This window comes from Trichechus manatus, unplaced genomic scaffold (genome assembly GCF_000243295.1).
Source record: "Trichechus manatus latirostris isolate Lorelei unplaced genomic scaffold, TriManLat1.0 scaffold00036, whole genome shotgun sequence".
NCBI lineage: Eukaryota > Metazoa > Chordata > Mammalia > Sirenia > Trichechidae > Trichechus > Trichechus manatus.
This window is the reverse complement of record NW_004443972.1, coordinates 6,923,611-6,947,780: the sequence shown is the minus strand read 5'-3', so window position 1 is coordinate 6,947,780 and position 24,170 is coordinate 6,923,611. Positions and strand designations below refer to the sequence as shown.

Here is a 24,170-nt window from a genome sequence, read left to right as displayed (position 1 = left end):
CATCTCTGATTTCTTCTATTACCCAGTGATTTGTAAGCAGGGTATTATTCAGTTTCCATGTAATTGATATTTTTTCCTTGCTGTTTCTGTTGCTAATTTCTACCTTGATGGCGTTGTGGTCAGAGAGGATCCTTTGTATTATCTCACTGTTTTGGATCTTGTTGAGGATTGCTCTGTGCCCTAAGATGTGGTCTGTTCTGGAGAATGTTCCATGTGTATTGAAAAAGAATGTGTACTTTGCAGCTGTAGGGTGGAGTGTTTTATATATGTCTATGAGGTCAAGTTGGCTGATTGTGCCCTTTAGGTCTTCTGTATCCTTGTTGAGTTTCTTTTTAGATGTTGTGTTCTTTACTGAGAGTGGTGTGTTGAAGTCTCCTACTATTATTGTGGAACTGTCAATTTGTCTTTTCAGTGCTGTTAGAGTTTATGTGTTTTGGAGCCCTGTCATTGGGTGCGTAGATGTTTATTATGGTTATGTTTTCATGATGGATTTTCCCCTTAATCATTATATAGTGTCCTTTGTGTTTTATGGTGGATTTTGTTTTAATGTCTATTTTATCTGAGATTAATATTTCCACTCCTGCTCTTTTTTGATAGTTGTTTGCTTCATATATTTTTTTCCAACCTTTGATTTTCAATAAATTTACATCTTTCTTTCTAAGGTATGTCTCTTGTAGACAGCATATTGATGGATCCTGTTTTTTTATCCATTCTCTCACTCTTCGTCTCTTTATGGGTACATTTAGGCCATTTACGTTCAGTGTTTATTGATAGGTGTGAGTTTATTTCTGTCATTTAGTAGTGCCTTTTTTTGTGGTGCTGAAGTTTTCTTTGTTCCTCTTACTCTCCTGTGCTGTATTCCTTTTGTTTGTGGAGTTTTTTTTTTTTTTTTTTCATTTCGTTTGTTTTTGTAGGTTTTGTTTTTACTGAGACTTTATGTTTTTCCTCTTTATTTTTATGAATAGGTTTGTTAACTTTGTGTTTACCATGAAATTTACCCTTATCTTATCTAAGTTTGTAGCAGTCTATTACTACTTGGTATTGGCTTGCCTTCCTCTCCATTAGAGGGTTCTACACCTACACCATTTATTCCCTCTCTTATTTTTGTGATATTGTTGTTATTTACAGATTAACTGCTCTGATTCCCTGTAGTATTTCTTTTGGTTTTGGATAGTCCTTGAGAGTTCATTTCCTAGATTGGTATCTGGCTGGTACGATCCTGCTTCCTAGATTCAGCCTGTGAGCTTATGTTGTTCTCAGATTGAAGGACTCTGTTTAATAAGTCTTGTAAGTTGGTTTGGTTTTTACATATTCTCTTAATTTCTGTTTGTCTGGAAATGTCCTAATTTTACCATCATATTTGAACGAGAGTTTTGCAGGGTATATTATTCTTGGCTGACAATTTTTTTCCTTCAGGGTTTTATATATGTAATTTCATTGCCTTCTTGCCTGCATCGTTTCTGCCGAATAATCTGAGCTTAGTCTTATTGTTTCTTCTCTGCATGTGACTTTTTGTTTTTTTTCAAGCTGCTCTCAGGATTCTTTGTTTGTCTTTGGTTTTGGTGAGTGTGATTATGATATGCCTTGGTGATTTTCTTTTGGTGTCTGTCCTGTATGGGTTCGTTGAGTTTCTTGGATGGCCAGCTCTTCATCTTTCATTGTATTGGGGAAGTTTTCTGTCAACAGTTCTTCAATGATTCTCTCTGTGTTTTCTGTTTTCTCCCCATTCTGGATCTCCGATCACTCGCAGATTTTTGCTTTTAGTTGTACCCCACATAATTCTTAGGGTCTCTTCATTTTTGTTCGTTCTTTTTTCTGATTTTTCCTCAGAGTTGTATCCAAGTATTTGTCTTCAGTTTCACTGATCCTGTCTTCCACTGTTTCAAACCTGCTTCTCAGCCCTTCTATGACAATGTCCATTTCTGAAGTCTTGTATCTTTTGGATTTCTGATTGTTGTCTTTGTATGATTTCTAGTTGTGAATTTATTTTGGCACTTAGTTCATGTATTATTTTCCTGAATTCTTCCATCTTTTTTGTCTGTATTTTCCATGAATTTGTCTGCCTCTTCCATGAATTTGTCTGTTTTTTCCTCATTTTTGCCTGCTTTTTGCTTCAACTCTTGGATGGTTCTGTATATTAGAGATTTGAATTCCCTATCTGGTAATTCTAGTGCCTTTTCTTCTACTGGAAAGTCATCTGGTGTTTTATTTTGGAAGCCTACTGAAACCATCCTGTCCTGTTTTTCTAAATGTTTTGATATTGTCTGCTGTCTTCGGGGCATTCGGTAGTTATTTTCCTCATTTATTGATTGTAGATTTGTTTCGTCCTGCTTTTTTGTTTTATTTGGCTATGTCTAAGCAGGCGGGCTGTGTGTTCTTTGTTGTTTGCTTGTCTGTGGGCACGATACTTTTAGCTTCCTTCTCCAATTGGCAGGTTCAGTCATGCAGAAGTGGTACAGCAGGACAGATGTAGCTGAAGAGAAGTTGCTGGAATGGGTTGTTTGTGGCACTTACTACAGCCACCAGGGCGGGCCAGTAATTAGTGCAGGGTACGTTCCGGTAGACCGTGCCCATGCTGCTTGGTGGTGTGATGTTCAGCACATGTTGCAGGTAGGCAGAATTGAGGGGAGAGATTGTGATTTGTGGAGTTAAGATGGGTATGGGAGAGAGGAGAGTGAGGATAGAGGAACCAGAGCCAAAAATGTACAAACAAAAAAGAGTGCTAGGGGAGCTTGCCATTGGAGTGGAGAGATGAGAGATCATGAAATAGAGAAAAACAGAAGAAGAAGAAAAAAAGAAAAAAATGAATAAATAAAAATTTAAAAGAAAAGTTCCCAGGGATCCCACTGGTGCAAGTGTGAGGTCTGGGGAAGTTGCTTCCAGGCCGTGAAGTTCAGCCTGGCTAGAAGAGGTGGAGGTGTCACTCAGCACAGGCATTCAGGGGACAGGAAGAGAAGGAATATATAGAGAAATGAAAAACTGAGTAATGAGGAAAGACAAAAAGGGACAAAGAGGGAAAAGAAAACAAAATAAAAAAAAAACAAGAAAAACCCCCCAAAAGCAGAAAAACAACCCCCAAAAAAACAAAAAAGAAATGTCCTCAGGGATCCCTTTGCGCATCTGTGCAAACTGAAAGGGTAGGTCCCAAGCCTGCGCAGTACTGCTCGGTTAGAATAGGCTCCCAATTCGAAAACAGAAAAAGAAAATAAACAAAAAAGACCTGGTATCCCACCAATGTGGCAGCATGGGCCAGGAAGCAGTTTCACATTCTTGCAGCATTTCACAGCCTTTTAGGAGGAAGCAAAGATGGCGCACAGAGCCAGGTATTTGAGAGGAAGGAGGAGGAGGTGGTGAGAGGTAAGGAAGAAATCTAAAAAAGCGGAAAAAAGCAACACCAGCAGCCAAGCAAAGGCACTCAGGGAGCTGGCCAGTGCTGGCAGGTGGAATCCAGGCGACACTGGGGTGAAGCTGGTGCTTCCTGGCCAAGGGACTGTGGCTGCAGGAAGCAGAGGAGGCCGAGTGGGGGTGAAGAATGGTGAGGGGTGGGAAAGTGTATATCGCTGGTTACCGGTTGTTCTGTCTCCTGCTGGAAGCTCTGTGAAGCTGCTTTCTCATACGCCCTGTTCGCTGATCTCTAATAGAAGTCCAAGATGATGGATCCATGCTGCATTATCTGATAGGGGACCTCTGCATGTATGTCTCCTTGCTGTCTGTTCTCTGTCAGTTTCTTATTCCATTCGGTGTTTGGCTGAGTTCTCTATCTCTTCATTTTATGCTTAGGGTTTCAGGATAGCCATTTTTTCTGGCTTAGTTTTTTGAATCTTTGCTGAGAAGGGACGGCATGGTGTGTCTTCCTGTAGCGCCATGTTGCCTGGAAGTCTCTGAATTCTCTATTTTGGATACAAATTTTTTCCAGTCCCTTAACAGTATTTTTTGCAGAGTACAAGTTTTTCATTTTAATGAAGTTCAACATCAGTTTTTTTCTTTCTTTGATCATGCTTTTGGTGTTGTGTCTAAACTCATTGCCAAACCCAAGGTCACCTAATTTTTTTCCTATGCTAGCTTCTAGAAATTTTATACTTTTGTGTTTTACATTTAGGTCTGTTAGCAATTTTGAATTAATTTTTTTAAAACTGTATGGTTAATGTCTTAGTCATCTAGTGCTGCTGTAACAGATATCACAAGTGGATGGCTTTAACAAAGAGAAATTTATTTTCTCACAGTCTAGTAGGCTACAAGTCCAAATTCAGGGTATCAGCTCCAGGAGAAGACTCTCTCTCTGCGGGCTCTGGAGGAAGGTCCTTGTGGTGCATCAGTCTTCCCTTGGTCTGGGAGCATCTCAGCACAGGAACCTCAAGTTCCAAAGGGTGCACTCTACTCCTGGCACTGCTTTCTTGGTGGTATGAGGTTCCCATGTCTCTCTGCTTGCTTCTGTCTTTTATATCTCAAAAGAGATTGGCTTAAGACACTACCTAATCTGTGAACCTCATCAATATAACTGCCGCTAATCCATTTTATTACATCATACTGATAGCATTTACAACACATAGGGAAATTACATCAGATGATAAAATGGTAGACAATCATACAATACTGGGAATCATGACCTAGCCAAGTTTACAGATATTTTTGGGGGATGTAGTTTAATCCATGACAGTTAATATCTAGATTCATTTTTTTTGCATGTGGATGTCCTGTTGTTCCAGCACCATTTGTTAAAAAGCAGAGATCAGTAGACTACATTTGTGTGGGTCTGTTTTCGTGCCCTTGTTTGTTCCATTTAAATATTTGTCTATTCTTTCACCGATACCACATTGACTTAATTACCGTAGCTTTATAGTAAGTCTTGAAATCAGGTAGTTATCAGTCCTCCAACTTTGTTGTATTGGCTATTCTGGGTCTTTTATCCTTCTTTAAAAACTTTAGCATAATTTTGCCAGTATTCAGAAAGTAATTTATTGAGATTTTGATTGGGATTGTGTTGAATCTATAGGTCAGTTTGGGAGGAACTGACATCTTAACAGTATTGAGTTTTCCTGTCCATGATCATGAACTCTCTCTCCACTTATTTAGATCTTTGATTTTTTTTTTCCACTGGACTTCTATACTTTTCCTCATATAGATAGACATTGTGTATTGTTAGATTTATACTATTTCATTTGTTTTTGGTGCTAATGTAAATGATATTTTTAATTTCAAAATCCACTTGTTCAATGCCAGTGTATAGGAAATTAAGTGACTTTGTAGATTAACGTTGTATTCTGTGACCTTGCTGTAATCACTTATTAGTTCCAGATGTTTTCAGTTCTTTGAGATTTTCTACATAGACAATCATATCATCTGCAAACAAAGACAGTTTCATTTCTTTCTTCTCAAGCTATATATCTTTTATCTGCTTTTCTTGTCTTATTGCATTAGCTAGGACTTTGCAGTATGCTGTTGAATAGGAATGGTGACGGGACATACTTGTCTTGTTTTTGATCTTAGGGAGAAACCATTGCGTTTCTCACCATTAAGTATGATGTTACCTACATGTTTTTTGTAGATACTCTTTATCAAACGAAGGGAGTTTCCCTCTATTTTTAGTTTACTGAAAGTTTTTTTTTTAATCATGAATGGGTGTTGGACTTTGTCATGCTTTTTCTGCATATATTGATATGATCATGTGACTTTTCTTTAGACTGTTTATGTGATGGATCACATTAATTGATTTTCGAATGTGGAACCAGCCTTGCAAACCTGGAATAAATATGACTTGGCCATGATGTATAATTCTTTTATACATTGTTGGATTCAGTTTGCTAATATTTTGTTGATAATTTTTGCATCTATGTTCATGAGAAGTATTGGTCTGTAGTTTTCTTTTCTTGTAATTGCCTATTTTTGGTATGAGGCTAATGCTGGCCTCATAGAATAAGTGAGGAAGGGTTCCTTCTGCGTCTGTTTTCTGGAACATTGATACCATTTCTTCCTTAAATGTTGGGTAGAATTCACCAATGAAACTATCTGGGCCTGGTGTTTTCAGTTTTGGAAGGTTGTTAATTTATGACCAATTTCTTGAATAAATTTATATTAACTATTTCTCATCCGAGTTTTAGCAGATTGTATCTTTCAAGGAATTGTTCTGTTTTGCCTAAATTACCAAATTTTAGGGCACAGAGTTGTTATAACATTCCTTTATTGTCTTTTTATGTCCATGGGATCAGTAGTGCTTTCAATTTAGATAATTAGTAATTTGTGTCTTCTCTTTTTTTGATTAGCCTGGCTAGAGTTTATCAATTTTATTGAGATTTTCAAAGAACCAGCTTTTTGTTTCATTGATTTGTTTTTGTTATTGTTTTCAATTTTACTGATTTCTGCTATGATTTTAACTGTTTTTCTTCATATTATTTATGTGAAAAAGTATCAAAGAAATCAAAATTGTATTCTAACAAGAGTAAAATAATATAGAGTAATGTCATTTTGTACCTACTGAAGATTTTCTTGTTTCAAACACACATTTTTGGAACCTAAAATGTTATTACTTGTTGTTGTTAGGTGCCATTGAGTCGGTTCTGACTCATGGCAACCCTGTTTACAACAGAATCAAACACTGCTTGGTCCTGCGCCACCCTCATAGTCATTGCTATGCTTCAGCCCATTGTTGCAGCCACTGTGTCAGTCCGTCTCATTGAGGCTCTTCCTCTTTTTTGCTGACCCTCTGCTTTACCAAGCATGATGTCCTTCTCCAGGGACTGGACCCTCCTGATAACATGTCCAAAGTGGGAACCCAAAGTATTCCACTAAAATTCCTAAGAAGAAACATGGCATTCAACATGGTTGAGGAAATGTACAAACATAGCACCAGAACCTTAACTTACTCAGAATCTCTGAATAGAATGGGCCAGATTTTATGAGTTTAATCCCATAGTTGAGTACATCCTTCCTGGATTTTTAACTCCAGATCTGTGAATGGGATTTAGGATGTCAGTTAACCTCATGAAATTGTACATAAAAAAAAAAATATATATATATATATATATATTTTTTGGTATACATATAAATGTGTGTGTGTGTGTGTGTGTGTGTGTGTGTTTTGGGCTTTAAGTGAAAGTTTACATTTCAAGTCAGTTTCTCATACAAAAATTAATACACATACTGCTATGTGACCCTAGCTGCTCTGACTATAATGTGACAGCACATTCCTCCTTTCCACCCCAAATTCCCCATGTCCATTCAACCAGCTGCTGTCCCTTTTTGCCTTCTCATCTTGTCTCCAGACAAGAGCTACCCATTTAGTCTAATGTATCTGCTTGAGCTAAGAAGCACATTCTTCACGAGTATCATTTTATGTCCCATATTCCAGTCTAATCTTTGTCTGAAGAATTGAGTTTGGGAATGGTTTCAGTTCTGGGTTAACGGAGAGTCCGGGAGCCATGTCTTCTAGGGTCCCTCCAGTCTTAGACCATTAAGTCTGGTTTTTTTACTAGAATTTGAGTTCTGCGCCCCACTTTTCTCCCGCTCTGTCAGGAACTCTCTGTTGTGTTCCCTGTCAGGGTAGTCATTGGTGGTAGTCGGGTACCATCTAGTTCTTCTGGTCTCAGGCTGATGGAGTCTGTGGTTTATGTGGCCCTTTCTGTCTCTTGGGCTAATATTTTCCTTGTGTCTTTGGTGTTCTTCATTCTCATTTGCTAAATATGTATTTTTATAAGGAAAAGTCCCATAGCTTTCAACTGATTATCAAGGAAGTTCCTGGCTTTAAACAAAAAAGTGTGGAGAGTGCCATGAGTGAAGGAGGCTAAGAATTTTTGGTCTTCCTTGTGAATAAAACATTATACTAGTCATTTTAGGGTATGCACAAGGATGAGATGATTCTCATCTTTAATACAATAAGTGAACTAACATTTGTTGAACTGTCACCAAAAGCCAGGCACTGAACTGAGTGAGTATCATAACTCATGCATTCAAACCAGGAGATGGGTTGGGGTCTCAGCATTTTACAGATGAGGAACAGCAGCTATAGTGGGAAGCTCTCAGCTCAAACCTGGCTCTATTACTGAGTAGCTGGGTCACCTTGTATGTGTTACTTAGTCTCTGAGTCTTAGTTTCTTCACTGGTAAGACCAACCTTGTAGGAATCTTGTGAGGATTACAGAGATTGTATTTGAGAAATGGTTAGTGTGATGGGTGTCTTGCTCAGATTAAACAATAAATGCTAGTTATGAGGAACAAATTAGAAAGATTAAAGAACTTGCCTCCGAGTCATAGCATAGAAATGGTAGAACTTACTGTCTAATTGGGGAAATCTGATCAATTTAATGCTAATCCAAGAAGGCCTCATCACTGCATATTCAAATCTAAGAAATTTTTATGGACAAAGAGGAGTCCTATGTCTGAAAGAATGAATAAAATTGGTTTAGGATGGCCCTTCTCAGTTTAGAATTAAGCCCTATGACCCTAAGGCATAAATCGTATGTAAGGAAGTAACCTATTTCTTATGCACCTAGAAGGTTCTAGCTATGTACGTCATTGGGAAACTTGTGATATAGTCATTTAGGTTATTTCTGTAGCGCCTAAGTCTCTTATGGAACCCTATTTAAGAAGGGCTGGTTTAGGAGATTGAAGGGAAGAGAATGTGTCCAGGAGAAACATTTCAACAACAATATAGAGGTAAGAATGCCTAAAACCGTTTAGAGAAGAGTAGATAGATTGCAGATTAAAGCAGAGAATATACTGCCATACTCGGAGATATTGCAAGCTTGGTTCCAGAACACTGCAATAAAGTGAATATCCCAATAAAGTGAGTCACGTGAATTTTTTGGTTTCTGCATATAAAAGTTATGTTTACACTATACTGTAGTCTATTGTGTGCAATAGCATTGTCTAAAAAAAATGTACATACCTTAATTAAAAAAATACCTTATTGTTTAAAAATGCTAAGCATCATCTGAACCTTCAGCAACTTGTAATCTTTTTGCTGGTGGAGGGTCTTCCCTCGATGTTGATGGCTGCTGACTGATCAGGGTGGTGGTTGCTGAAGGTTGGGGTGGCTGTGGCAATTTCTTAAAATAAGGCAACAGTAAAGTTTGCTGCATTTATTGACTCTTCCTTTCAAGAAAGATTTCTCTGTAGTATGCGATGCTGTTTGATAGCATTTTGCCCACAGTAGAACTTCTTTCAAAATTGGAGTCAGTCCTCTAAAAACCTGCCGCTGCTTTATCAACTAAGTTTATGTAATATTCTGAATCCTTTGTTGTCATTTCAACAAATGTTCACAGTATCTTCACCAGGAGTAGATTTCATCTCAAGAAACCACTTTCTCTGCTCATCCATAAGAAGCAACTCCTCATCCATTAAAGTTTTATTATGAGATTGCAGCAATTCAGTTACGTCTTCAGGCTCTACTTCTAATTCTAGTTCTCTTGCTGTTTTCACTACATCTGCAGTTACTTCCTCCACTGAAGTCTTGTTGTTGTTAGGTGCTGTTGAGTCAATTCTGACTCATAGTGACCCAGTGTACGAAACACTGCCCAGTCCTGTGCCATCCTCACAATTGTTGTTATGCTTGAGCCCGTTGTTGTAGCCACTGTGTCAGTCCATCTCGTTGAGGTTCTTCCTCTTTTTTGCTGACTGTTTACTTTACCAAGCATGATGTCCTTTTCCAGGGACTGATCCTTCCTGATAACATGCCCAAAGTATGTAAGATGTAATCTTGCCATCCTTGCCTCTAAGGAGCATTCTGTTTATGTACTTCTTCCAAGACAGATTTGTTTGCTCTTTTGACAGTCCGTGGTATATTCAATATTCTTTGCCAACACAATTTGAAGACATCCGTTCTTTAGTCTTTCTTATTCTTCATCCAGCTTTTGCATGCATATTAGACGATTAAAAACACCATTGCTTGGGTCAGGCGCACCTTAGTCTTCAAAGTGACATCTTTGCTTTTTAACACTTTAAAAAGGTCTTTTGCAGCAGATTTGCCATTGAAATGCGTCAAAAGCCTTGAACCCCTCAAAGTTATCCATGAAGGTTGGAATCAGCTTCTTCCAAATTCTTATTAATGTTGGTATGTTGACCTCTTCCCATGAATCACAAATGTTCTCAATGGCGTCAGTGTACTTTGCCCAGATCTGTCAGAGGAATCACTATCTGTGGCAGCTATAGCCTTATGAAATGTATTTTTAAATAATAAGACTTGAAAGTTGAAATTACTCCATGATCCATGAACTGGAGAATGGATGCCATATTAGCAGAAATGAAAACAAGATTAATCTCCTTGTACATCTTCATCAGAGCTCTTGGGTGACCAGGGGCATTGTCAATGAGCAGTATTATTTTGAAAGGAGTCTTTTTTTCTGAGCAATAGATCTCAACAGTGGGCTTAAAATATTCAGTAAACCATGTGTAAACAGATGTGCTTTCATCCAGGCTTGTTCCATTTATAGAGCACAGGCAGAGTAGATTTAGCATAATTCTTAAGGATCATAGGATTTTCAGAATGGTAGATGAACATTGACTTTAACTTAAAGTCACCAGCTGCATTAGCCCCTAACAAGAGAGTAGCCTGTCCTTTGAAGCTTTGAAACCAGGCATTGACTTCTCCTCTCTATCTATGAAAGTCCTAGATGATGTCTTCTTCCAATATAAGCCTGTTTTGTCTACATTGAAAATCTGTTGTTTAGTTTAGCCACCTGCATCAATTATCTTAGGTAGAGCTTCTGGATAACTTGCTGCAGCTGCTGCATCAGTACTTGCTGCTTCACCTTACACTTTTATGTTATGGAGATGGCTTCTTTCCTGAAACCTCATGAACCAAAGTCTGCTAGCTTCAGACTTTTTTTCTGCAGCTTCCTCACCTCTTTCAGCCTTCATAGAATTGAAGAGAGTTAGGGTCTTGCTCTGAATTAGTCTTTGGCTTAAGGGAATGTTATGACTGGTTTGATCTTCTATCTAGACCTTCTAAAATTTTCTCCATATCAGCAATAAGGCTGTTTCGCTTTCGTATCATTTGTATGTTCACTGGAGTAGCACTTTTAATTTCCTTCAAGAACTTTTCCTTTGCATTCACAACTTGGCTAACTGTTTGGCACAAGAGACCTAGCTTTTGGCCTGTCTTGGCTTTTGACATGCCTTCCTCACTAAGCTTAATCATTTCTAGCTTTTGATTTAAAGTGAGAAACGTGGGACTCTTTCTTCCACTTGAACACTTGGAGGTGATCATAGGATTATTAATTGGCCTAATTTCAATATTGTCGTGTCTCAGGGAATGGGGAGGCCTGAGGAGAGGGAGGGAGATGGGGGGGATACTGGTCAGTGGGGCAGTCAGAACACACACAACATTTATCATTTAAGTTTGCCATCTTATGTGGGCATGGTTTGTGGCACCCCAAAACAATTACAATAGTAACATCAAAAATCACTGATCACAGATCACCATAACAGATATAATAATAATTAAAAAGTTTGAAATATTGTGAGAATTACTAAAATATGACACGGTGACACGAAGTGAGCACATGCTGTTGGAAAAATGACTCCAATAGAGGTTGACACAGGGTTGCCACAAACCTTCAATTTGTAAAAAAATGCAATATCTGTGAAGCACAATAAAACGAAGTATGGCTGTAGAATTATGTAAGGTAAGGCAAAAAGTATAGGTTGGGGTAGAATTTTGGGAAACTCTTGAGTGCCATGTTAAAGAGTATTTCTTGGGAACCATGTAAACCTAGTTTGGGATTGGGAATAAGGGTGGATATATAAGTCTGTTATTTCTGGAAGATTTACCTTGATCACAAGTGTACAAGACAGGAACAAGTGGAGACTTGAAGCATTGTAGCTATTTATGAGCAAATTCTGTGTGCATGGTGCCAGATTGAGAACTACACAACTAGGAAACTATTGCAATAACCTCAGCCTAAGTGGATTACTAGTAGAAATGAGAATGGAAAAGAAGAAATCTTCCTTAAGCAATTTTTTTAAATCACTACAACATTTTTATACAGACATTGTACTTCTTCCAAGTACGTATTTCACAGTGGCTCTTTGAGGTAAAGTAGTTAGGCTGTAGCACTAAGCTAATGGCAGAACCAGGACTGTATGATTGCTCTTCTAGACTTCTTTAACTGTAGGCATTTGAAGGTGTGACTCTTTCTAAATATAGCACTTAGGACCATAAAAAAAAAAAATGCAATTTAGGATTGTAAGAAATATGTAAATCCATTCACGTATACTTTTATTCATTTAAAATATTTGGACAGTTCAGTTTTAAGATTACCTTATAAGATTACCAGCAGATGGATGTGAGGTGCTTTTATGTTGAGTCGTTCAGAAATGCTAGGTTACTAAGATTGTGGAAAATATTCTGTTAACTAAGTTGGAAAATTTATAGAAAATTGAACTGGCCTTTACAATTTTGTCTGCTTTTATAGGACCTGAGGAAAGCTGGATTGCTGATTTTTGCTAATAAACAAGATGTTAAAGAATGCATGACTGTAGCAGAAATCTCCCAGTTTTTGAAACTCACTTCTATTAAAGATCATCAGTGGCATATCCAGGCATGCTGTGCTCTTACTGGCGAGGGGTAAGAATTCGTCCTTTTAGATGACATGTATTTGGCTTAAAAACATGTTTCTTCTTAAAATCAAGAAGTATTTAAGTCTACCATGTACAAAGAATTGTAAGGGAGAAACATAGCCCATGTCTACTATCAGAGTTTTTAGTATGGTTCTGTAAAGAGTAAAACACACAGCATGCACATAATACACACAAAACATACATGAACTAAGAGATGTAAGTATGTATATGATATGGCTGCTGCAGGCATGCAGAGAAATGGAAGTGCCATGGAGAGCTAGAGAAAGGAGCTAACATTGCTGAGCATGCCCTGTGTCTTGAGTGCTTTCCATATGGTGTCTCATTTAATCCTCATAACAATCCTGCAGACCAGTTGTTTTCAATTTGCATTTTATGAATAAAGAAGCTGAAATACAACAGGAGAGGATTCATGTGTGAAACTAGTTTGGGGATAGTCTCTCTTGCCACCTGTGTTGTCGAGAGGGTGTTGTTGCACATTTTTTACAAAATGAGTTAGAACTGGAGAGAGTGTGGTATGAAGGTCCTTCTTTCTCAAATGAGAGGTATTTGAATTTGCAGTAGAAATTCTAGTTACAGTTGGAAATTACAGTTGAATTTTGCCGTGGTGTGGTACTCAGAGGTGAAAAGATTTCAAGAAGGAAGTAGTGGTCAGCATGGTCAAATGTAAGGTCAAAGACTAGTAGGATGGAGAGAGTACCATTGAATTTAACCATAAATGAGTAAATTCAATCAGACAGTTGGGTCAGAAGCAAATTCTGTGTCTTGGGAAAGTGGACATGGGTAAGTGCAGTTTAAAGAGGAAGTAGATTTTTGGAAACAGCAGTTTTGGCAGGAAGGGGAATGACACGAGATGAAATAGAGGAGGTTTTAGAAATAGGATAAAAAGCTAAAAGAAGGAGCAAGCTAAAGTAAAGTAGTTGTTTTTCCAAAATATGTTGGCTCTGTATATATTTAAAAGCATAGAAAAAAGAACTGGAGATGAAGGATTCTAAATAGAAGTTCTAAATTTCTGGTGTTAGGAAACGATAGAGGCTTAGGGCATAGAGGTGAGTTAGCTGAAGGACAGTGGGAGAAATTCTCTTTCTTTTAAGACGGTGGTGAAGAATGAACCACTAAGGCTGAGCCATTGAAGCTGAATCTTACTCAGTGAAGTAGAAGGCACTATCACCTGATTGGTGTTTCTGGGTAGTGCAAATGGTTAAAGCACTTAGCTATTAACAAAAAGGTTGGTGTTTCGGATCCATGAGAGGTACCTCAGAAGAAAGGCCTAGTGATCTACTTCTAAAAAATCAGTCATTGAAAACCTTATGGAGCACAGTTCTATTCTGATGCATGGAGTCACCACGAGTCAGGTCAACTCAACAACAACTGTTTGTTTATTACCTGCTTACAGCAATTTGGAAGAGCATGATTGGAACCTTAATAAAGCAAATTTGTTCATTAAAAAGTCACATAATACTGATTATCCATATATATCGTTGTCTTTCAAACGTCTTTAAGCAAAATCACTGATTATAGTACTAAATCTGACAATAAAGACAGCGTTATCTAGGATTCACATAATATTGAATTTATGTATGTTGATAGTTGAGCAATTGTGTAGAAAATCTGTCATTGATTAGGATACATACTAACTCTGGCAGTTGAATTTTTAAAAGAATAAATTAATAGGTGATGGTATCTTTTCAAATCTTCGTTCATGTGGACTTCCATTTGTTGGGGAAATGCTTTTCTTTCTCTCCTCAAGATCCAAATTCTTGGTTTTAATATTGATCAGCATTTTGGTTCAGTGGATTGGAAATCACAGACTTTGTAGGCCCGATTTCGATTTACTTGTACTATTTGCTGAGTTTCCTCTGTGATATGGGAATGATTTCAATCTCAGTGTTGTGAACATTAATTAAGGTAATGGATGTAAAATGCTTAGCATAGCTTCTTCTTTGCTATTAAGTAACTACTGCTCATTAAAGACAATTATCTATTTACTTCATTGTCATATTTTTGTGTGTTTGTCTTTTCTAATATTAGAGTCATACTTAAACAAAATTTTGAATCTGTTTTTTTTAAATTAACATTGTAGCATAGTTTCTCCTATCTATAAAAGCTCATCATAGATTCTATTAATGCTGCATATAAATCCTTCATATTGTTGTAATGTGATATGTATGACCATTTCTCTCTTGCTAAACATTTTGTTTCTTTTACTATAATGAACATCCCTTTCTATATTTTGAATTATGTTCAATTACTTGTTGTGTAGTGATAACTAGATGTTAGTAATGTGAGATATTTTATTTCCTTCTAATTTTTTTTATATATAGTTGTAACATACATATTATGTATATACTGTGTTTTAACAATGCTGTTGTTAGATGCCATCAAGTCAGTTCCAACTCATAGCAACCCTGTGTACAACAGAACAACCCTACTATATATTTAACAACCCTACTATATATTAGGTTTGATATCCTGCCTTTTTTCTTCGTTTTTATCATGAGCATTTTACCATATCATGAAAATCTTTGAAAGGAAAGTTTTTAATAATTTATTAAGCTTTTCCTCTTCTTCTAGACATTTAAATTCTGCTTTTTTCCTATTAAAATTGCTTTAATGAGTAGTCTTACATGTAAATCTGTATGCATCCATGATTATTTTCTTAGGATACATTTCTAGAAATGGAAAAAAGGTAAAATCAAAACCAAACCCACTGCTATCAAGTCGATTCTGACTCTCACGACCCTATAGGATTTTCAAGGCCATAAATCTCTATGGAAGCAGACAGCCACATCTTTCTCCCGTGGGACGGCTGGTGGGTTCGAACCACCGACCTTTTGGGTAACAGCCAAGTGCTTTAATAGGGTTGAAATTTTATATATATATGTTTTTATTATATATTGCCAAGTTGTTTCTATAGTCATTCATTGTATAATTTATGAGCCCCTTTCATGTGTCAGGCAGTGTTCTAGGTACTAGAGATATAGCAGAGAGCCAAAAAGACACTGGTGTTGTGGGTATATATGAAAATAAGATTTCACTGCAATAGCACCAGCATTGAATATTCTTGGTTTTTAAATCTTTAATGTTTAAGTAAATGTAAAATTATATCTTCTTTTGATTTGCTGTTCATAGATTTTTAGTAAGGAGCCTTGGGGGCGCAGTGGTTAAGCTGCTAACCCAAGTCTGCGATTCGAACCCATCAGCTGCTCTACAGGATAAAGATGTGGCAATCTGCTTCCATAAAGATTACAGCCTTTAAAACCCTATGGGGCAGTTCTACTCTGTCGCTGTGAGTCAGAATTGACTGGGCGGCAATGGGTTTGGGATTTTTCTTTTTTTGGTTTTCAGATTTTCAGTTCAAAATTTAATCCAATGATTTTATTTTCTTTATAGATTGTGCCAAGGACTTGAATGGATGATGTCACGATTTAAGATTAGATGATCTCTACTGACCTCTTCTCATAGACTTTGTATAAACGAAGTGCTGGACTTTACCTGAAAGCTGCAAAAATTAATGGTTTAGGTATATTTATAATAAACTGATTTAAACTTTTTCTATAAGAAGACAAATTAAGACCACTTATTTGAAAACAAAGATGAAGTCTCACCTTCCAATTTGGTTTCTCATTAGTTCCTTCCAAAGTAAGGTCTTAAAGCTGTGATTGACATTTTTCTCATAATGAATCCTCTCAGGACATTGTGTAGCCTGTGGTAAGTACAAAGGGAGAGGAAGACAATTTTAAGTTTGGGAACTTTATCATCAGTATAACCCTCCCTAGTTGAATGTTACTTTCTTTTTGTTCCATTAAGTCAGAGTACAAATCAGCACAGATACTCAGTTTCCAATATTTTAAAATGTAATGCTACTTATGAAAAGTATTTTGTGTAAGGTTGCATATGTATTGTGTATATACCTCAAGTTCAAGTTAATGGCTTTGACTTATGTCTAAAGAATAGTGAATAACACAAAAATTAATAATATCCTTAAATATAGCCATAATGACATGAGTACTGGCATTGGTGGTAAGTGCCATTTTGAACTTTTCCCCTTATGTTCTCTGTATTGTACTAACCAGTCCCCAAAAATCATTGAGCTGCTTTAGAAGATAGAAGAGGAGAGGAAGAAAGTTTGACATTTTGTACCTGTTTTCTTGTTGATCAAATAACATACAGAAACATGTAATGCAGCTGAGTGGAATATATATCAAATATATCAAGTCCTTGGCTTAGTATTTCTAATGGGCAGAATTGCACAGTGAGCAATTATTATCAGATTATTAACTTTCTTGGTCCACTGCCATCTGTGTTATTGAATAAACTGTTAATCCATTAGTCAATCAATAGTGATTACAATTATCAAGTGTTTTCTTTTTTTTCAGGATTAGTAGAAAACTGTTGTGTGAGACATGTCTATCCAGAGAAGTAACATTCTATAAATATTATCAGATAATTTAGCTAGAGTATTTTTAGGTATTAAATTATATGTCAAGCATTTAAAGTGAATTTGAGATTAAAAGGAGAGACTATTTTCCAAGCAACAACTATAATTTCTTATTTTGTAAGTTTCTTATTTTAGTTTGAGATTTTTTATTTCCATTAGTTGTGTTGTATTCTTCTTCCACCACATGAAAACATGGTTTGACAATTAGAAGACACATGTTTGTTCATTGCTTTTAAGAATTCGGTTTAAAAATTGATTGATGTGATGTATTATTTTTGCTAAAGTAACTTGGCCCATTATACCTTTTATGTTTGCTTAAGATTTTTTTTTTTTTCCCCAAGATTAGAAAGTTGAAGGTGTTTCTATCATTACTGTTCACAAACTTATCCTTAATGTGTTAAAACATTTTCTTGGGTATTCTATTTGTAACTTTTATATCCTGAAAATCTGACAACTAATCAAAATTGGCATGTTTTAGAATATTCAAGAAGAAAAAATGACTGCTTTTAATAACAGCCTTTTAGATTTCATAAAGATTTCAGTGGGAAGTGGTAGTATATACTCTAAACATTGACAAAACTTTGAAAGTTCATTTCAGTAAAATATAAAATACTCAGTATCTAAATCCAAGTCAGGCATGGGAGATTAGTATCTAATATTGGATGTTTTGTGTTTTATATTGTAATGCTTAAGACACAAGTATAATCTTTTAGTATTTGTCAAAACGCTTTTATGAAAGTAAATCCTAACTTACTAAGCTTTATTTATTCATATGTTTTCAAGCTTTTTCAAATCACCATTAAAATTACTTGTTATATATTTTAAATTCCTGTAAAAACCCAGATTTATCTTGTAAATGTTGCAGTTTCATCAGACAACTATTCTGTAAAGTAGCCCAGCAAATGTGCACATTTCATCCTTTTGTCTTTTAATTTGAGTAATCGTGTTAAGTCCCTTGGGTTGCTGCCCCATCAGTTCAGCAAGATAGGACATTCCCTTGTCATCAAGGTGTTGGCTTAAATTTATTCTTAATTGGATATTTAAAGCATGCAATATGTTACTGTTGCTTAGTGTGGTAGATTATCGATAGAACATCATAAGAATGCATGGAATCTTACACCACATTTACAAAACTTAATTTTTTTGTTGTTGCCATTATTTTCTACCCTTCTAGGCTAGGCATTAGAAATAAGGTGGTACCTGTGGTTTACTTGTATATAAAACAGAAATTATAGCTGGAGAAGAAAAAAAAGATTTAAATTCAAGTATGAAAATGTCAATCATTTTGACAGTATTAACTTCCAAATAGAGGAGACCTGGTTGCGCAATAGTTAGCGCTCGGCTTCAGAGAACCTCATGAGTAGTCATACTGGCAATTTATATGTAGTATAAGTGGAATTAATTAAAGGGCAGTGCTTTTGGTTATTTAATATGCTACTTTTATGTGTAAAACAAACATATTTAGAGTCATTTTTCACGTCTTTGAGAAGAACAAAGCTTCGTACCTCTGTACATGTGGCTGGATTTAAATATTCTGTTTTTGATACTGATTTTAAAAGTAGTAAAACTTCTCTTGATATCTAGATGAAAGTAACCATATGCTACAAGCATTTAAATATATTTAATTTGTCATAATAGCATTTATAAAGTATATCTTACATATTATATCGAGGGCTCTTACTTGAAATTTTCTGTTCTTTTTAACTTTCTAGCATATCTTGACCCTCATGACAAAGAATACAATAAAGGCAGATGGGTTTGGGGAGAGGGGAAAGTGGGTGGGGAATTCATTTTCTTATATGACATTTTGCCTTAAGAATACAAAATGCTTTAGCACTGACCGATGGCATTTATAGTGCAGTTAAAGTGATTTTAGAAGTATGATATTAAATAGAGGGAAGAAGGGTTTCTGTTTTCTGGCCTTTGAGAAGTGCCTAGTAGGTAGTTACAGTGGGATTACAGAGAAGTGCAGGGAGCTTGAGGAAAGGCATAATGTCCGTGAGATTTTTTTTTTCCTTTTTGTCTGAGTGTATAGTATTAAGATGCCTAGAAGCGGGACTCGTTGTCCCCTCTATTACAGGCACTTTACATTTTTGCTGTGACTACAGCAACCACATACAGTACAGACAACCTCAAAATCTGTTTATATTAGTGTAAATAGAAAAACTGTAAACAACTTTCTCATTTGCTCTGCAGGCATTTTTTAGAATATCTCTCTAGTATGCTGTACTTTCTGTATAGGGGAATAGCAACACATTGTAAATTATTTGTCGAATTTGGGGTCATCTTCTCTCAATTACCCAGTGATATGCTGGTATCAGTCCCTCTTCCAGGGCTGGGTAGAGACAAGCTTTCTTTGTATGACTTAACTTTGACCCCTCCCGCTATCCAAATACAGTATGGAACTCCTTTTCTTGCATCAGGGTTGGCTTTCCCATACCTCAGCTATCCCTTACTCTCCTATGTCTTCATTCATCATCAATGAAGATGTTATCTCAGTCTGCAGGTATTCTAAATTCTGCCTATACCCATTCTTCCTCAACCCACTAGTTTCTAAGTAGGTTCTTCACATCCTTGCTATCCCCCCACCACTGGCTTGATTCACTGATTTGGGCTTTGTTCATTAGAGAGCATTGTTAAAGTTACTGAGTCCATCAAAAGGCCTGTTTGCTGCCTGTACAGCATATAGATGCCAGTAGTCCTACCTAATCATTTAAATTATACTGTATTTGGCATTTTAATGTTTCTTAATTTTACCTTCATCTGCTGAGAAGTAGATCCAGAAAGATAAGAAAACCACCTAGACTCTGCACAGAGGGGATTAAGTTATATGTGTATTATCTTCCCAGTACCAAGAATGGGCTGTGTTTTGAAGAATATCAGTGTGAATAATTTAGGTTCATAAAAAGATGCCAAACCGTATTTATATGTTGTGTTTGACCTAAAGAAATCCTAGAAACCATTGCCCACATTCCATTTTTCCCTCTCATGTTTACTTAACAAAAATAAGCGTTAGATGTCTGAAGGAATAAGTAGTGAGGAGCCTGTCTTTACAAATGGGCTTTAAAAGACATCAGAATAATCAACCATCATGTGTTGACTTTTTGTAGATGTGACAGTAGTATGGAAAATACTCTTTAAAGCTCTACTTATACAGAAATAAAATTTCTGTATCGTGCTCCCTCAAACAACGTATAATAGATTATTTTAAGACTGTGATGGTGGAGTAATGGAAAGAAAGCTAGAATTTAAACCTTTGGATGCTAAAAAGTGACTGCTAATTGCTAAAATTATGTGTGGAGTTGTGAAGACATGTAACAGAATGCAGCTGGGATAGTTATGCAATATTTCTTAAAAATTGTCTAGCCCTTGTGTATTGTTCTAAAAACTAAACTTTAAATCTTTATCATGTTGCCTGCTAGATATACTGTTCTTTGGTAGAAAATTCCTATAGTCTGTACTCAAGAAGTGCCTAAAATTGTTTGTGATCATTTGTAAGTCCATCTAATAAATTATATGTGTTTTCTATAGTATTGTATGTGCTTGGCTTACTGACACATCCCTGAGGGTTTCTAAATCACAGCTTGTGCTTTATTTGAATAAAAAGCCTTGAAACTGAAGGTATCCATCAATAACCCTCAAACCATAGTTTAAGAAAGCATGAGCGAAACCAGTTTGTTCCCTTTCCTAATACAAATATTCCATGATCCTGGCATTAGTTAAGGCAGAGACTAGAAAACTGAACTCTATTCCTGTTTTGTTTTGTTTTTTTAATAGTTTTATAAACACACAGAAAATTATACTGTGTATTTGTATTTGCAAACTTTAATAAAAGTTGCTGCTTGTGTTAAAAGTAGCCTGTTAATTCTCCACATTCTTAGTATTTAGCAATTGTGTCACATCATTTAGATCTTGAGCCATTTCATTTGTGTGTATATGCCATAATCCTTCCTCTTCGTTTAGATTCTACTTACAAACCAAAATATTTGATAGAAACTTATTTTTCATTTATGCAGTTTTTTTTTCACTGACCATAGGGAGTAACTGTAAACTCTCGGGGCAGAGACTTGAGTGTATTTTCAGTGTTATGCAATTGTGTTCATATTATAAATCATCTTGCATGGAAGGTGAAAAGTTTAAATGCTTTTAGTTATAATGTATATTATCCCCTTTTCCCAAACTCCTCACATTGGTGATACACAGAATTTCTCTGATTATTGTTGCCTCTCTCGGTTGCTGTCAGTTACCGGTTGCTGTCGAGTGGATTCCAACTCATGGCAACCTCATGTGTGTCGCAGTAGAATGTGCTCCATAGGGTTTTCATTGATTGATTTTTCAGAAGTGGATCACCAAGCCTTTCTTCCGAGGTGCCTCTGGGCGGGATTGAACCTGTAGCAGCCAAGTGTTTAACTGTTTGCACCACCCAGGAACTCCCTTTTGGTTGCGAGAGTTGAGAAAAAGGTATACTAATTATTTTAATTTGTAGTTAAGGTACATTTTACTAATCTTATTGATTTTAAATAAGGTATATTCTTCTTGTAAATATTAATCTTTCTTATATTTTCCTAGAGAAACTTAAATCATGTTCCAATAATTCTCTTTGTATAAACCCCCCCCAAAATTAAACTCTGTACATTAACATAATTCAAGCCTCATTTAGTACAATAAACAAATTAGAAAACCTTTTGAAAATTTTTGGGTTTTTTGTATTGCAATTTCTAATACAATGAGAGGTTTTGAATCGATCTTTGCATGTAAGAAGAGGCGGAAATTTTGTCTTTTTTTATTTTATGAACCTGTGTTTCTCCGTATCCCAGGAAAATTTCACATGCCGGTAATTTTCCCAAAAGCGTGCACCTTAGAGCACTTAGGTGCTTTTGTGTTTCTTCAGTGTTGATGTGTTAGGTACCTAGAGAAATAATGTTTCAGGGCCTTCTTGACAAGACAACTTCATGGATGGTTGGAGGATATTTACGTTTGTGCTGAGGGAGGAAGAAAGTGACAGGTTGGAGTGGGTACCTCTCCATTGGTAAAGCAGTGCAGTCAGCTGCTTTGCAGATAGGGTACTTTGTGATAGTGTTTTTGTGTCCATAATTGACTGAAATGTCAAGCTCCAGAAATACAAGCCATTGAGGTGACCAGTAATAGGACCTTCTTTCGTAAACTTACTGGTAAGGAAATAGAGGAATAATGTCAAGGTATGTTTGAGGGGGGAAATGACAAGATTTTGCTGGTGAATTTCTATATCTAATATGTAAATTACCTTTTTAAAGTTGCATGTTAACATAGGATAAAGTAGTATCTCTGCTTTATGTTTTGAGTAAAAAGGAAAAAAAAGACTCAAATTGTTACTCTATTATGTACTATTACATACACCTTCTCTTTTAGAAAGGGTTAATTATAATTACTACTCACATCTGTATGTTGTCAGTGTTTTTATTCTGGTTTATTCTGAATGTGTGTAGATTCTTTATGGCAGCTCTATTTACTGCCAGTGCTGAAGTCTGCCTTGGCAATTGAAAAGTTATGATGGCTCCATTAGGCAAATGATAAAACTATTGTCCTGATCTTCTCTAGAAATCTTTTTCTAAAAATGAGTCAATTAATAGAGAGCTTTCTGTTTTTTACCTCTGGATGTTAGAATTGGACATGAGCCTGATAAATAGCAAACAGTTTAGGTTATTTGTCTTCAAATGTGAGAAAATCCTGGTCATTTTAAATGAATATTATTTAAAGTGAACATTGATGAGAATGGTCAATGGTTTATGAGGAAATAAAGTGGAGTGTGGAGAGGCATGTGTATACTTCAATATTCTCTTTCTCCTCTCTACCTGACTCTAAGCTCCAGGAGGGTAGCGACCATGAGTGTTGTGTTCCCAATTTCTGTCTCCCGGTGTAGAGCACAGGGCCTGGTATGTAACGGGTGTTCAATCTATTTTTTTTAATGAATGAACTATTAATTTTGTGACTTTTTCTCTCATCATGGACAAATTTTTCTTAAATAGTTGTGATTGTAACGTACATCATTTAATTCTGCCTTGTTTTAAAAGGGATTCAGGGTGAATCTATGTTCTCATTAGACCTTGTAGTAGAAACCAGATATTCAATATATACTTATTTCTTTAAAAATAACCTCAAAGCATCATGCAGTGGCAAATAAAGACGTACAAATTTTATTTATTTGAAATCTGTGGATCTGCATATAGGAATCTTAGGAATTGAAGTAGTAAATGATACAGCAGTTCTATTGGGAAAAAATCAGTGTCATCTTCTTGATCTTTTATGCCCTTCTTCAGTGGAATATCCTCTGGAATATCCTCTTCTCGTTATGAAATAACCTTTGTCCTTTGAAGTTGAGATTTTTCACAACATAAAATAGCCTCTGATGGTCATTTTTAACGTCTTTGTTCTGATCCTTGTCATCTTTCGGGATTCCATGAATTAGGCTGTCCACGTGACCAGTTATTCATGTTACTGCTTGCTTTGCATTGTAGCAGATTATTCTACATCAAAAGATATGTTCATTAAAACATTTTTTTGGAAATAGTCCCAGTGTTTGGATACTTTATTCCACTGCATTATTTTAATGGATATATCTTGTGTTTTACTGTATTTACTGTATTTTCTTATTATAAGGAATGATAGACATCTTCTGTTTAAGTCTTTTCTAATATTTAGGATTATTTCTTTTACTAGAATCCCAGAAGTGAAAACTACTGGATTAAATAGTATGAGTCCTCTTATTTCATGTATTCAATAATACTGTATAACTATTACCATTTAAAAAGAAAATTCTCCAGATTAATAGAATATGCATGTTGTTTTACTTTGCACTTATTTGATTATTAAGACTTTTGCTAGATGTTTCAATTTCCTTTTGTTTTTGTGCTTTGTTCATTTGTTAGTGGAATCTTAGTGTTTTTCTCATGAATGAAGCTCTTTATATAATAAATACATTAGCCCTTTGCCATGTTTATGCAGATTTCTTTCCAGTTTGCCCTGTAAATTTTTTAAATTTACAGGTATATAGAAGTGTTTTTTTAAATTATTATTTCTTTTATTATTGTACTTTAGATGAAGGTTTACAGAACAAATAGTTTCTCATTAAACAGTTAATACACATACTGTTTTATGACAATGGTTAACAACCCCATGGCATG

The 24,170-nt window shown here is 35.9% G+C and overlaps 1 protein-coding gene across 1 annotated transcript in view; it reads left to right on the top strand.

Moving 5' to 3' along the window:
- The window catches only part of ARL5A (ADP ribosylation factor like GTPase 5A), a 57,113-nt gene extending 37,078 nt beyond the window's left edge, over positions 1-20,035 (top strand). Inside the window, exons 5-6 of the mRNA XM_004375380.3 lie at positions 12,407-12,558; positions 15,963-20,035. Of these exons, the coding sequence (XP_004375437.1) occupies positions 12,407-12,558; positions 15,963-16,011 (201 nt within the window). The 3' untranslated portion in view covers positions 16,012-20,035. The remainder of the gene's footprint in view (positions 1-12,406; positions 12,559-15,962) is intronic.
- The last annotated feature ends 4,135 nt before the right edge of the window (positions 20,036-24,170 follow it).